We start from the raw sequence: 15887 nt of genomic DNA, 5'->3' as shown, positions 1-15887 counted from the left end.
TTCCTGATGTCTGTGTATTAGGAGGGGGTGAGAGGTACGTGTCCCTGTGTATTAGGAGGGGATGAGAGGTACGTGTTCCTGATGTCTGTGTATTAGGAGGGGGTGAGAGGTACGTGTCCCTGTGTATTAGGAGGGGGTGAGAGGTACGTGTCCCTGTGTATTAGGAGGGGTGAGAGGTACGTGTCCCTGTGTATTAGGAGGGGTGAGAGGTACGTGTCCCTGATGTCTGTGTATTAGGAGGGGGTGAGAGGTACGTGTTCCTGATATCTGTGTATTAGGAGGGGGTGAGAAGTACATGTCCCTGATGTCTGTGTATTAGGAGGGGGTGAGAGGTACGTGTCCCTGATGCCTGTGTATTAGGAGGGGTTGAGAGGTACGTGTCCCTGATGTCTGTGTATAAGGAGGGGGTGAGAGGTACATGTCCCTGATCTCTGTGTATTAGGAGGAGGTGAGAGGTACGTGTCCCTTATGTCTGTGTATTAGTTGGGGGTGAGAGGTACGTGTCCCTGATGCCTGTGTATTAGGAGGGGGTGAGAGGTACGTGTCCCTGATACCTGTGTATTAGGATGGGGTGAGAGGTACGTGTCCCTGATACCTGTGTATTAGGAGCGGGTGAGAGGTACGTGTCCCTGATGCCTGTGTATTAGGAGGGGGTGAGAGGTACGTGTCCCCGATGCCTGTGTATTAGGAGGGGGTGAGAGGTACGTGTCCCTGTATATTAGGAGGGGGTGAGAGGTACGTGTCCCTGATGCCTGTGTATTAGGAGGGGGTGAGAGGTACGTGTCCCTGATGTCTGTGTATAAGGAGGGGGTGAGAGGTACATGTCCCTGATCTCTGTGTATTAGGAGGAGGTGAGAAGTACGTGTCCCTTATGTCTGTGTATTAGTTGGGGGTGAGAGGTACGTGTCCCTGATGCCTGTGTATTAGGAGGGGGTGAGAGGTACGTGTCCCTGATACCTGTGTATTAGGAGCGGGTGAGAGGTACGTGTCCCTGATGCCTGTGTATTAGGAGGGGGTGAGAGGTACGTGTCCCCGATGCCTGTGTATTAGGAGGGAGGGTGAGAGGTACATGTCCTTATCTATTTCATGGACCTCTGTATTGTACCATACCTCTGTGTTGTAAAATGTAGTGTATACAGAGGTGTGTAGATACTTTGTTTTGTATACACACACAGGTACCACACCTCAACTCCGTCCCACAATCCCCTGAGTCTGCAGCGGCCTTCACACCCTATAATTATAGGGAGGAGTTATATGGGGTAATAGGAGGAGTTATAGGGAGCGGGTATATGGGGTAATAGGAGGAGTTATAGGGAGCGGTTATATGGGGTAATAGGAGGAGTTATAGGGAGGGGTTATATGGGGTAATAGGAGGAGTTATAGGGAGCGGCTATATGGGGTAATAGGAGGAGTTATAGGGAGCGGTTATATGGGGTAATAGGAGTTATAGGGAGCGGTTATATGGGGTAATAGGAGGAGTTATAGGGAGCGGTTATATGGGGTAATAGGAGTTATAAGGAGGGGTTATATGGGGTAATAGGAGGCGTTATAGGGAGCGGCTATATGGGGTAATAGGAGGAGTTATAGGGACAGGTTATATGGGGTAATAGGGGGAGTTATAGGGAGGGGTTATATGGGGTAATAGGGGGAGTTATAGGGAGGGGTTATATGGGGTAATAGGAGTTATAGGGAGGGGTTATATGGGGTAATAGAAGGAATTATAGGGAGGGGTTATATGGGATAATAGGGGGTTATAGGGAGGGGTTATATGGGGTAATAGGGGGAGTTATAGGGAGGGGTTATATGGGGTAATAGGAGGAGTTATATGGAGCGGTTATATGAGGTAACAGGAGGAGTTATAGGGAGCGGTTATATGAGGTAACAGGAGGAGTTATAGGGAGATGTTATATGGGGAAATAGGAGGAGTTATGGGGAGCGGTTATATGGGGTAATAGGAGTTATAGGAAGGGGGTATATGGGGTAATAGGGGGAGTTATAGGGAGCGGTTATATGGGGTAATAGGAGGAGTTATAGGGAGGGGGTATATGGGGTAATAGGAGGAGTTATAGGGAGGGATTATATGGGGTAATAGGAGGAGTTATATGGGGTATTAGGAGGAGTTATAGGGAGCGGTTATATGGGGTAATAGGGGGAGTTATAGGGAGCGGTTATATGGGGTAATAGGAGGAGTTATAGGGAGGTGTTATATGGGGTAATAGGGGGATTTATAGGGAGCGGGTATATGGGGTAATAGGAGTTATAGGGAGGGGTTATACGGGGTAATAGGGGGAGTTATAGGGAGCGGGTTATATGGGGTAATAGGAGGAGTTATAGGGAGAAGTTATATGGGGTAATAGGAGGAGTTATAGGGAGGGGTTATATGGGGTAATAGGGGGAGTTATAGGGAGTGGTTATATGGGGTAATAGGAGTTATAGGGAAGGGTTATATGGGGTAATAGGAGTTATAGGGAGGGTTAGATGGGGTAATAGGAGGAGTTATAGGGAGCGGCTATATGGGGTAATAGGAGGAGTTATAGGGAGCGGTTATATGGGGTAATAGGGGGAGTTATAGGGAGGGGTTATATGGGGTAATAGGAGTTATAGGGAGGGGTTATATGGGGTAATAGGAGTTATAGGGAGGGGTTATATGGGATAATAGGGGGTTATAGGGAGGGGTTATATGGGGTAATAGGGGGAGTTATAGGGAGGGGTTATATGGGGTAATAGGAGGAGTTATAGGGAGCGGTTATATGAGGTAACAGGAGGAGTTATAGGGAGAGGTTATATGGGGTAATAGGAGTTATAGGGAGATGTTATATGGTGTAATAGGAGGAGTTATAGCTAGCGGTTATATGGTGTAATAGGAGGAGTTATAGGGAGGGGGTATATGGGGTAATAGGGGGAGTTATATGGGGTAATAGGAGGAGTTATAGGGAGGGGGTATATGGGGTAATAGGAGGAGTTATATGGGGTTATAGGGAGTATACATCCCTACAGCACTGAGCAGGTTAAATGTACTCTGGGTTCTAACTACAAGTGCAAGCATGCACTGGGAAGAGTAACACACAGCCCCCACCCCCCATTGATCCCGCCTTCCTTTTAAATCGAGGCGTGACACGCACAGAACAACCAATCAGAACATGCCACACATACCTAAGCAGATGGAGGTAAAGAGAATCCCTTTGCTATTGGAGGAGCCCGTGGCACGAGGGGGGCGGCCGCTCAAATGTCGACGTCATTGCGGATTCAGCCAATCGCATGCCTCCCCCCGCCCTAATCCTGCGGCCTGCTCCGGTTTCCGAATCCCCGGCCTCGCGTGATTCCCTCACCCCGCCGCGGAGGGGGCTTGGCCGGACTGGCACTACCGGCTGTTCCGGAGGGAAATAAGCTAGGAGGGCCCGGTACCGAGCACAGTGTATGTCACAGCAGCAAGATATCTGCAGCACAGACACAGAGGGTGAGAATTATAGCATAACAACACGGGTATATACATATCTATAAATAAACACATTATATATAATACACACACAGTAGGAATATATATATATATATATATATATATATATTATACACACACATTATATATAATACACACAAAGTAGGAATATATATATATATATTATATTATACACACACACATTATATATAATACACACACAGTAGGAATATATATATATATATAATACACACACAGTAGGAATATATATATATTATACACACACATTATATATAATACACACACAGTAGGAATATATATATTATACACACACATTATATATAATACACACACACACAGTAGGAATATATATACATATATAAAATATATATATATATATTATACACACACATTATATATAATACACACACATTAGGAGACATACATAAAAACACACTATTTATATATAAAATGTTTGTGTGTATATTATATAGCGCCCGCAGTGTGCTCACAACTTTACAAACAATACACTGAGTTATAATAAGGGCAACAAACACAGACAAAAAAAATAGATATATAAAATGTACACACACACACACGATATATATATATAATCTTTTCTTTGAATATATTCTGTAGCGCATTAACCATTATACTCTCCATCTGTACCCGTCTCGTACCGGTTTAACTTGGAGCCTTCAGCTCATCACAGCTTAGAGACCAATTTCATTAATGATCATTTATCACGGGCTGACCCTTTAACCCATCCCTGTCATATGGTCACTTTGCCCCTACTTGGGACTGTCCCTTTAACCCATTAAACACGTCCCTGTCATTAGGTCACTTTGCCCCTAGGTGGGACTGTCCCTTTAACCCATTAAACACGTCCCTGTCATTAGGTCACTTTGCCCCTAGGTGGGACTGTCCCTTTAACCCATTAAACACATCCCTGTCATTGGGTCACTTTGCCCCTACGTGGGACTGAATCTTTAACCCATTAAACACGTCCCTGTCATTAGGTCACTTTGCCCCTACGTGGGACTGACCCTTTAACCCATTAAACACGTCCCTGTCATTAGGTCACTTTGCCCCTACGTGGGGCTGTCCCTTTAACCCATTAAACACGTCCCTGTCATTAGGTCACTTTGCCCCTATGTGGGACTGACCCTTTAACCCATTAAACACGTCCCTGTCAGGTCACTTTGCCCCTACGTGTGACTGACCCTTTAACCCATTAAACACGTCCCTGTCATTAGGTCACTTTGCCCCTACGTGGGACTGTCCCTTTAACCCATTAAACACGTCCCTGTCATTAGGTCACTTTGCCCCTACGTGGGACTGTCCCTTTAACCCATTACACACGTCCGTGTCATTAGATCACTTTGCCCCTACGTGGGACTGACCCTTTAACCCATTACACACGTCCCTGTCATTAGGTCACTTTACCCCTACGTGGGACTGACCTTTGGCGTGCTATTATTGCTGCTGTAATGGAGCGATGATCAGAGTTCACCTTTGATCCGGGACACTGGGATCTCTGTATCACACGGCGGGGACAAGCTGCGCTCCCGTCCCGTACAAACCCCACGTCTTATCGCAGAGATCGTCCAAGCGTTACTGTGTCGCAGCGACCACCCCCCCCCGAGTATGCGCTGGCGTGATGGGGACAGACCAGGACGAGATGGGACATCAGAGACAGTTCAACGCGGCGGTGACGGTCATACAGGGTCTGCCTAAAAATGGTACGTAAATCTGTGTGTGTGTGTACAGTATGTATTTTTATGTGCGAGTCTGTGTGTATTTTTGTGTGTGTATATTTTGGTGCGGGTTACATATACAGTAGTCACACAGTCACATACTAGATGAGGTTGAAAAAGACATCCGTCCATCAAGTTCAACCTATGCTAAATGTAGACGACAGATATTTATCCTATATCTATACTTACTTATTGATCCAGAGGAAGGCAAACAAAAAAACCCAGTGTCATATCATCCAATGATATCTCATAAGGGATCCAAGAATTGGCAATCGGATTACTCCCTGGATCAACATCCTTCCCATGTTTACTTATTTGGTATATCCCTGTATACCTTTCTAAAAAGATGTCCGACCTTTCCTTACACATATCTCCTGTATCTGCCCTCACAGTCTCCATGGGTAATGAATCCCACACTGTAACTGCCCTTACTGTAAAGATCCCTTTCCTTACACATATCTCCTGTATCTGCCCTCACAGTCTCCATGGGGAATGAATCCCGCACTGTAACTGCCCTTACTGTAAAGATCCCTTTCCTTTGTTGCTGGTGAAATCTCCTTTCCTCCGACCTTAAGGGATGCCCCCGAGTCCTTTGTACTGCCCTTAGGATAGTTATTTTGAAAGCTACCTGTACTGTCCCTAAATATATTTGTATATAGTTATCATATCCCCTCTTAGACACCTCTTTTCTAATGCAGATAAATTTAATTTAGCTAGTCTCTCCTCATAAGCCAGACTGTCCATCCCCTTTATTAATGTGTATGTATTTGTGTGTATGTGGATTTTTGTATGTGTGGGTGTGTGTAGGTGTGCAAACACACATTCCCCAGAGAGCGGGCAAAAGCAACACTTGACAAAAATGTATAATAAAATACAAATTTATTAAACAAACATTTGTATGCCAGTTCCCTGACGTTTCGGGTCCCAGAGGTATCTAGTTACAGCCTCTCTTCTCTACATCGCTCCCACACATTCCCTCATCCCAATGTGTGGGAGCAACGTGGAGAAGAGAGGCTGTAACCGCAGGACCTGGGGGATCACTGGGGAGGCTTCATCCAGCAGTGGGGAGACACGGGCTGGGGAGGATGGGATGAGGGAATGTGTGGGAGCGACGTGGAGAAGAGAGGCTGTAACCGCAGGACCTGGGGGATCACTGGGGAGGCTTCATCCAGCAGTGGGGAGACACGGGCTGGGGAGGATGGGATGAGGGAATGTGTGGGAGCGACGTGGAGAAGAGAGGCTGTAACCGCAGGACCTGGGGGATCACTGGGGAGGCTTCATCCAGCAGTGGGGAGACACGGGCTGGGGAGGATGGGATGAGGGAATGTGTGGGAGCGACGTGGAGAAGAGGCTGTAACCTCAGGACCTGGGGGATCACTGGGGAGGCTTCATCCAGCAGTGGGGAGACACGGGCTGGGGAGGATGGGATGAGGGAATGTGTGGGAGCGACGTGGAGAAGAGAGGCTGTAACCGCAGGACCTGGGGGATCACTGGGGAGGCTTCATCCAGCAGTGGGGAGACACGGGCTGGGGAGGATGGGATGAGGGAATGTGTGGGAGTGACGTGGAGAAGAGAGGCTGTAACCGCAGGACCTGGGGGATCACTGGGGAGGCTTTATCCAGCAGTGGGGAGACACGGGCTGGAGAGGATGGGATGAGGGAATGTGTGGGCGCGACGTGGAGAAGAGAGGCTGTAACCGCAGGACCTGGGGGATCACTGGGGAGGCTTCATCCAGCAGTGGGGAGACACGGGCTGGAGAGGATGGGATGAGGGAATGTGTGGGAGCGACGTGGAGAAGAGAGGCTGTAACCGCAGGACCTGGGAGATCACTGGGGAGGCTTCATCCAGCAGTGGGGAGACACGGGCTGGAGAGGATGGGATGAGGGAAGGTGTGGGCGCGACGTGGAGAAGAGAGGCTGTAACCGCAGGACCTGGGGGATCACTGGGGAGGCTTCATCCAGCAGTGGGGAGACACGGGCTGGAGAGGATGGGATGAGGGAATGTGTGGGAGCGACGTGGAGAAGAGAGGCTGTAACCGCAGGACCTGGGAGATCACTGGGGAGGCTTCATCCAGCAGTGGGGAGACACAGGCTGGAGAGGATGGGATGAGGGAATGTGTGGGAGCGACGTGGAGAAGAGAGGCTGTAACCGCAGGACCTGGGAGATCACTGGGGAGGCTTCATCCAGCAGTGAGGAGACACGGGCTGGGGAGGATGGGATGAGGGAATGTGTGGGAGCGATGTGGAGAAGAGAGGCTGTAACCGCAGGACCTGGGAGATCACTGGGGAGGCTTCATCCAGCAGTGAGGAGACACGGGCTGGGGAGGATGGGATGAGGGAATGTGTGGGAGCGATGTGGAGAAGAGAGGCTGTAACTGCAGGACCTGGGAGATCACTGGGGAGGCTTCATCCAGCAGTGAGGAGACACGGGCTGGAGAGGATAGGATGAGGGAATGTGTGGGAGCGACGTGGAGAAGAGAGGCTGTAACCGCAGGACCTGGGGGATCACTGGGGAGACTTAATCCAGCAGTGGGGAGACACGGGCTGAAGGTTGTCACAATTAGAGTGTAAGCTCTTGGTCCCGGGGGGGTTTCACTTTGTCTCCCTCTCCCCTCTCAGGCTCTTACCGTCCATCCTACGAGGAAATGCTGCGTTTCTACAGCTACTACAAGCAAGCCACGGCTGGGCCCTGCACCATCCCACGGCCTGGCTTCTGGGATCCCATTGGCCGATACAAGTGGTAAAGGGACAGGGCATGGCAGGAAGCAGGGAGAGGGTTAACTTATTGGGATTCAAAGTCTCTGTGTCTGTATGAACCTCCAATCCCTTACCCCAGGGCTAATCCACTCCTGTCACTGCCATTAGTACACTTTGCCCCTAGGAGGGACTGACCCCTTAACCATGTCACTGCCATTAGTACACTTTGCCCCTAGGAGGGACTGACCCCTTAACCATGTCACTGCCATTAGTACACTTTGCCCCTAGGAGAGACTGACCCCTTAACCATGTCACTGCCATTAGTACACTTTTCCCCTAGGAGAGACTGACCCCTTAACCCTGTCACTGCCATTAGTACACTTTGCCCCTAGGAGGGACTGACCCCTTAACCATGTCACTGCCATTAGTACACTTTGCCCCTAGGAGGGACTGACCCCTTAACCATGTCACTGCCATTAGTACACTTTGCCCCTAGGAGGGACTGACCCCTTAACCATGTCACTGCCATTAGTACACTTTGCCCCTAGGAGGGACTGACCCCTTAACCATGTCACTGCTATTAGTACACTTTGCCCCTAGGAGAGACTGACCCCTTAACCATGTCACTGCCATTAGTACACTTTGCTCCTAGGAGGGACTGACCCCTTAACCATGTCACTGCCATTAGCACACTTTGCCCCTAGGAGACACTGACCCCTTAACCATGTCACTGCCATTTGTACACTTTGCCCCTAGGAGGGACTGACCCCTTAACCATGTCACTGCCATTAGTACACTTTGCCCCTAGGAGAGACTGACCCCTTAACCATGTCACTGCCATTAGTACACTTTGCCCCTAGGAGGGACTGATCCCTTAACCATGTCACTGCTATTAGTACACTTTGCCCCTAGGAGAGACTGACCCCTTAACCATGTCACTGCCATTAGTACACTTTGCCCCTAGGAGGGACTGATCCCTTAACCCTGTCACTGCCATTAGTACACTTTGCCCCTAGGAGGGACTGACCCCTTAACCATGTCACTGCCATTAGTACACTTTGCCCCTAGGAGGGACTGACCCCTTAACCCTGTCACTGCCATTAGTACACTTTGCCCCTAGGAGGGACTGACCCCTTAACCGTGTCACTGCCATTAGTACACTTTGCCCCTAGGAGGGACTGACCCCTTAACCATGTCACTGCCATTAGTACACTTTGCCCCTAGGAGGGACTGACCCCTTAACCATGTCACTGCCATTAGTACACTTTGCCCCTAGGAGGGATTGACCCCTTAACCATGTCACTGCCATTATTACACTTTGCCCCTCAGAGGGATTGACCCCTTAACCATGTCACTGCCATTAGTACACTTTGCCCCTAGGAGGGACTGACCCCTTAACCATGTCACTGCCATTAGTACACTTTGCCCCTCAGAGGGATTGACCCCTTAACCATGTCACTGCCATTAGTACACTTTGCCCCTAGGAGAGACTGACCCCTTAACCATGTCACTGCCATTAGTACACTTTGCCCCTAGGAGGGACTGACCCCTTAACCATGTCACTGCCATTAGTACACTTTGCCCCTAGGAGGGATTGACCCCTTAACCATGTCACTGCCATTATTACACTTTGCCCCTCAGAGGGATTGACCCCTTAACCATGTCACTGCCATTAGTACACTTTGCCCCTAGGAGAGACTGATCCCTTAACCATGTCACTGCCATTAGTACACTTTGCCCCTAGGAGGGACGGACCCCTTAACCATGTCACTGCCATTAGTACACTTTGCCCCTAGGAGAGACTGACCCCTTAACCATGTCACTGCCATTAGTACACTTTGCCCCTAGGAGGGACTGACCCCTTAACCATGTCACTGCCATTAGTACACTTTGCCCCTAGGAGAGACTGACCCCTTAACCATGTCACTGCCATTTAAATCTAACATGACTCCCCTATGGATTGTGTCTGAATAAAACATTTCCACGAGCACCTTTCGGCACGCTGGCGTGTCCGTGACAACATTCCCCAGCCAATCGGTGTGCCGTGACCCTGAAAGTGCCCCAAGCTCCCTCCGAAACGGAGCATTCCGATTGGTCGATGACGGAGACCCGGCTCCCAACGGCTCCCTTTCCTTGCAGGGACGCGTGGAGCAGACTGGGGGGGATGAGCCGGCAGGACGCCATGCGCTCGTACATCAAACAGATGAAGATGGTGGCACAGAAGGTGAGGCGGTGCTACGGCGGCCGAGAGACGGACTCACTAGGGCCATGTTTGCCAACCAGCCGCCAAAGACTCCTCCCAACCCCGGGAGGTCTTACACGGGCAGACATGGGGCGGTCAAGTCCTATGCGTTGGGTTTGTGTACGTTGCTAGTGACCTGTCCAGGAGTGTAGACCTGGATCCCAGACGAAGAGACTGGGATCATGGAACGGCAGCGTAGTCACGGGTCCAAGGTCCGGGTAGGAGGGGCAAGGGCGCCCCAGACAGGAAGCAGAGTACAGGGCAGGAACACAAGAGCACTTTGCGCAGGCAAGGAGAGGGCTGGAATGAAGGCCGAGGCCAGGCGACGCCAATGGCCGTTCCAATCTCGAGGCTGACTCCCTGTAGAGGCGGCCATCTTGGTGCACCCGGCGGAGGCAAGAAGCATCCGTGCTGGCATCAGCGAATCCTCGCACCGTTTCTTATGGCAGAAGAGTGCTTAGTAAACATGGGCCAGAAAGCCTTAGCCGCCTCCTCCTACGTCACAGAGTTTCAGTTGCACAATTCAATGCATTCACTAATCGGCGTGTGTTCCCTTTCTCCCCTGCCCCGTGTGACCGCCCCAACCCGTGTGACCGCCTCCCACCCCGTGTGACCGCCCCCCGCCCCGTGTGACTGCCCCCCACCCCGTGTGACCGCCCCCCACCCCGTGTGACCGCCCCCCACCCCGTGTTTCCGCTTCCAGATCATCGACACGGTGCCGCTGAAAGAGACCTCTCCCGAAATGTTTGAACCCTTCCGCCCCCTGTACGAAGTGATCCCCGACATGCCGCGGCCCCCAGACTCCTTTTTTGGGGGAGAAAACGGTGAGCGGAGCCAGACGCGCTTCTCGCACAACACACTCGCCCGCCATTTATTCGGTTGTCATGTTTAAGGAGAGGGGGGGGGGGGCGGGGGAGAGAAATCTCACATAGTCGGGCAATAGAATTTCTTTGGAGCCTCTTAATGGGGGAAGGGTTTGTCAATCGTGTTTTCTTTCCCCTTGTCCCAGTCCCCCCCCCACTTGTCCTTATCTGAGAGCCAATAAAGATAAGGGGAGGGGGAGAGGGGGGGGGGCGCGGTCACTGCCATTAGTACACTTTGCTCCTAGGAGGGACTGACCCCTTAACCATGTCACTGCCATTAGTACACTTTGCCCCTAGGAGAGACTGACCCCTTAACCATGTCACTGCCATTAGTACACTTTGCCCCTGGGAGAGACTGACCCCTTAACCATGTCACTGCCATTAGTACACTTTGCCCCTAGGGGAGACTGACCCCTTAACCCCGTCACTGCCATTAGTACACTTTGCCCCTAGGGGAGACTGACCCCTTAACCATGTCACTGCCATTATTACACTTTGCCCCACGGAGGGATTGACCCCTTAACCATGTCACTACCATTAGTACACTTTGCCCCGAGGAGAGACTGGCCCCTTAACCATGTCACTGCCATTAGTACACTTTGCCCCTAGGAGGGACTGACCCCTTAACCATGTCACTGCCATTAGTACACTTTGCCCCTAGGAGAGACTGACCCCTTAACCATGTCACTGCCATTAGTACACTTTGCCCCTAGGAGGGACTGACCCCTTAACCATGTCACTGCCATTAGTACACTTTGCCCCTAGGAGGGACTGACCCCTTAACCATGTCACTGCCATTAGTACACTTTGCTCCTAGGAGAGACTGACCCCTTAACCATGTCACTGCCATTAGTACACTTTGCCCCTAGGAGAGACTGATCCCTTAACCATGTCACTGCCATTAGTACACTTTGAGCCCCTATTAAGTTTCAGTTTGCGGGTCAGATTTGCACGGAGGAGCAGCGATCGCTGTGGGTAGCACTGGAATAGCAGAGAAATGCAAGTCGGGGATAAGACGCAGCAATACCGAAATAACAGAGGGGGTGGAGGTAATCTTTCTACGGGAGCCCGTAAATTGGATACTCGGTCCTAATAACCGCATGGACTTTTCCCTTCTTGCAGAGGAGAAGCCGTCCCGCGAGACAGAGGACGGCAGGCAGTCCCAGGAGGAGGGGATTGAGGAGCCTCGGGTGCCGGGGATTGACGTCCCAGGTTGTCAGCGGAGAGGAGTGGCAGAGTCCGACCCCCAGCCGGGGCAGGAGGGAGGAGACAGGCAGAGGGGACCTGTAGGTCTGTGTGTATAACCCAAAACCCCCAACCCTATAACCGCCCATGTGTACCAAGCGGTGGGGTGACTGCCCCAAAGGGCTCAGCCCCATTTTAGCAGGTATGGGCCTGCTTGCTCTTTTACCATCTGTCCCCCTGCCCCCGCTCTTTGTTTTCAGGGGGGGACGCTTTCCCGGGGGAGGGGAGCAGAGGTCAGCGCTGGGAGCCTGAACTGGAAGACTTCTGCGACACCGTGGAGCAGCTGCAGCCAGAGAAGGTGACGCCTTTCCCCGGGAAGAGGGGGGGGGGGGGTGTTGAAAGGGACGGTGTCCTGTCCCACTGTCACAGTAAGGGACATGTTTTGGGCGCCGTCTGCGTCTCAGATGGATGATTTTCAGTTCTGTAAGGCAGCTTCAGCACCGGTGGGTCAATCAGAGGCTCAGTCGAAGACAGAGAAGGGGGCCCCTTCAAAGTTAAGTGTCTCTGGGAAACGGGGTCCCCGCAGCCGAGATTCACGTGGTTGAGTTCTGGGTCGGCGCCCGACTTCCCGCTTGACTATCCACCACAAGATGTATGCTAGTGCGAGAGTGGCCGCTACTCCGACGCGTTTCGTGGCTTACCCGAGCGAATCATAGTGGCAGCCACAGGGCTTTGGTCGTAATAATCGACATCTCTCGAGGGGTGTTGATCGGACTCGTGTGCTGCAGGATTCTGAAGATCCGAAGTATTCCGCCGACGATTCGTGGATCCGCCCTCACATTTTCCAGCCGGTCCCCGACACACGCACAGTGTCAACGACGCCAGACAGGAGGCAGGGAGGGGGCGTGTGCCTGGAGCATGACACAGAGACGGGTACGTAGACCATGTTTGAATAGGAGAGAGAGAGCAGTGACAGGCGTGTGTAACGCGAGTACTGGAGTAGGAGATGCTTGGGAGGATTGAGGTGCAGTGTGATGGTGGGAGAAGTGTTGGAATAGCAGGGACGCACACAGGCACTGGAACAGCAGAGGGATGGAGGTGCAGTGACAGACCTGTGTATGGACCACTGCAGAAATGGGGGGGCTTCAGGGGTGGATCACATCAGACTCCTCCCTCTTACCCTTGCAGTGCTGCAATCGGCTAGCGATCCCTGGCAGGGGCACATCAGCGGGGCATGCAGCACAGACAGCACCAGAGGATCACAGAGTGGGATGGGGAGCCCACAACCCCAGCTGGGGCCCCAGATCAGAGCCACGGTGCAGGCTCTGCAGGCATCCATCCAGGGCCTCTGTCATCGTCTGGAAAACCTAGAGAAAGCTCTGCAGGTAATCGTGGGGGATAATATTAAAGCAAAGTGACCTAATGACTGGGACGTGTTTAATGGGTTAAAGGGTCAGTCCCACGTAGGGGCAAAGTGACCTAATGACAGGGGCGTGTTTAATGGGTTAAAGGGTCAGTCCCACGTAGGGGCAAAGTGACCTAATGACAGGGACGTGTTTAATGGGTTAAAGGGTCAGTCAGACATAGGGGCAAAGTGACCTAATGACAGGGGCGTGGTTAATGGGTTAAAGGGTCAGTCCCACGTAGGGGCAAAGTGACCTAATGACAGGGACGTGTTTAATGGGTTAAAGGGACAATCTCACGTAGGAGCAAAGTGACCGAATGACAGGGGCATGTTTAATGGGTTAAAGGGTCAGTCCCACGTAGGGGCAAAGTGACCTAATGATAGGGACGTGTGTAATGGGTTAAAGGGACAGTCCCACGTAGGGGCAAAGTGACCTAATGACAAGGACGTGTGTAATGGGTTAAAGGGTCAGTCCCACGTAGGGGCAAAGTGACCTAATGACAAGGACGTGTGTAATGGGTTAAAGGGTCACTGTCACTTGTTTTGTAGGATCTGCAACCGATGGAACGTCCCCACAGACCCAGCAAACTGACGGTATGTCATCCCGCAGAGAAATCCCGCCGCACACAGCGGGCTTCATACAGTGAGAAGAGCCAAGCGAGTGATAGACGGCTATCTCGGGGTCAGACGATCCTAGCGAGAGATAGCCGTGTATCTCACCTCTCTCTCTTTACCTCTCCAGAAGCCCTGGCTGTGTCTCCCCATCCCCTCCCGGACTTTACTTCTCCTCCTCATTTGGCCTTTTATTGTCCACTGGCTACTGCGTAAATCTTTCAGCCGCAAAAGATGACCCGGATCCCGCCTCGTTCCAGTGTCCATGGGTCTTCCTTTTTTGGGGGGGGGGGGGGGTGGACCCATAAAACCCAAGCCTGAGGTGCATCAGGCCCCCAACACACACACAGTCCTATTCTAATGGAGGATCTTCTGCTCTCCTCCCACTTCAGAGGCTGCTCTGGAATGCCAGTGACTGCCTCCAGCTGAACACACACACGGACCCTGCCTCGTTCCCTCCTCCCCACGGACCCTGCCTCGTTCCCTCCTCCCCACGGACCCTGCCTCGTTCCCTCCTCACCACGGACCCTGCCTCGTTCCTCCTCACCACGGACCCTGCCTCGTTCCTCCTCACCACGGATCCCGCCTCGTTCCCTCCTCCCCACCGACACGGACCCTGCCTCGTTCCCTCCTCCGCACCGACATGGACCCTGCCTCGTTCCCTCCTCACCACGGCCCCTGCCTCGTTCCCTCCTCACCACGGACCCTGCCTCATTCCCTCCTCCCCACGGACCCTGCCTCGTTCCCTCCTCCCCCATCGACACGGACCCTGCCTCGTTCCCTCCTTCCCACGGACCCTGTCTCGTTCCCTCCTCCCCCATCGACACGGACCCCGCCTCGTTCCCTCCTCCCCACCGACATGGACCCCGCATCGTTCCCTCCTCCGCACCGACACGGACCCCGCCTCGTTCCCTCCTCCCCACGGACCCTGCCTCGTTCCCTCCTCCCCCCCCATCAGCACGGACCCCGCCTCGTTCCCTCCTCCCCACCGACACGGACCCCGCCTCGTTCCCTCCTCCCCACCGACACGGACCCTGCCTTGTACACATACCCACCCACCCTCACCGGGAAGGGGTTACACAGCGGAGCGCAGCTTCGAAGACGTCTGAAACGGGGAGAATTTCATCGAGGACACTGGGGGGGGGGGGGGGGGGGGGGGGTGTAAGAGACTGTGGGGACCCCCCTGGCCCCTCAGAGCACTGCGATGGGTTACAGATCTCTGCACTTTGTGATACCCTCCTATTGTGTTATCTTGGTTTTAGGGCAATAAGGCACTCAGGAGTCGTGCTACCATGCAATCAACCGCCGTGTCTTAATCCCCATCCCTCTCTCCTCTCCCTGCACCCTTCTCTCTCCGCTGTCTCGCACTCTCACTCCCCCACTCCATTTTCCATAGGTGTAATTAAAAACTTAAATGGTTCCGTCCCAGGTAACGGCTCAAAAAAATGTACATTGTTAAATGGCCTCCTTAGAAAGATGCAATCCTTTTGACGGAACTGTATCTGGTGAAAACATGAATTAATCTGTGCTTGGAGAGGGGAAAGATGGAAGTGGGGTGAGAGAGAGAGGAGGGAGAGGGAGGTGGGATGAGAGAGAAAGGAGGGAGGGATGGTATCTGAGAGAAAGAAGGAAGAGGGGGTGAGAAAGGAGGGAGTAGGGTGTGACAAAGGATGGAGAGGAGGTGTGTGAGA

At 52.3% G+C, this 15887-nt stretch overlaps 1 protein-coding gene across 1 annotated transcript; it reads left to right on the top strand.

Moving 5' to 3' along the window:
• The first annotated feature begins 3254 nt into the window (after positions 1-3254).
• On the top strand, positions 3255-14869 carry ACBD4 (acyl-CoA binding domain containing 4). Its single transcript, XM_075580428.1, has 12 exons — positions 3255-3457; positions 4873-5178; positions 7812-7932; positions 10029-10113; positions 10835-10955; positions 12117-12292; positions 12382-12537; positions 12968-13112; positions 13368-13564; positions 14134-14178; positions 14327-14446; positions 14783-14869. The coding sequence occupies exons 2-11, from the start codon at positions 5097-5099 to the stop codon at positions 14432-14434; spliced, it is 1236 nt and encodes a 411-aa protein (XP_075436543.1). The 5' UTR covers positions 3255-3457; positions 4873-5096; the 3' UTR covers positions 14435-14446; positions 14783-14869.
• The last annotated feature ends 1018 nt before the right edge of the window (positions 14870-15887 follow it).

This window comes from Ascaphus truei, chromosome 23 (genome assembly GCF_040206685.1).
Source record: "Ascaphus truei isolate aAscTru1 chromosome 23, aAscTru1.hap1, whole genome shotgun sequence".
NCBI lineage: Eukaryota > Metazoa > Chordata > Amphibia > Anura > Ascaphidae > Ascaphus > Ascaphus truei.
This window is presented reverse-complemented; position numbering and strand designations above follow the sequence as displayed.

Bases quoted from the DNA above. Each gene is read 5' to 3' on its own strand.
- ACBD4 (XM_075580428.1), top strand. From the start codon at position 5,097: ATGGGGACAGACCAGGACGAGATGGGACATCAGAGACAGTTCAACGCG. The intron at 10,956-12,116 runs GTGAGCGGAGCC...CCCTTCTTGCAG, and splicing joins CTTTTTTGGGGGAGAAAACG to AGGAGAAGCCGTCCCGCGAG. The intron at 12,293-12,381 runs GTATAACCCAAA...CCATTTTAGCAG, and splicing joins GGGGACCTGTAGGTCTGTGT to GTATGGGCCTGCTTGCTCTT.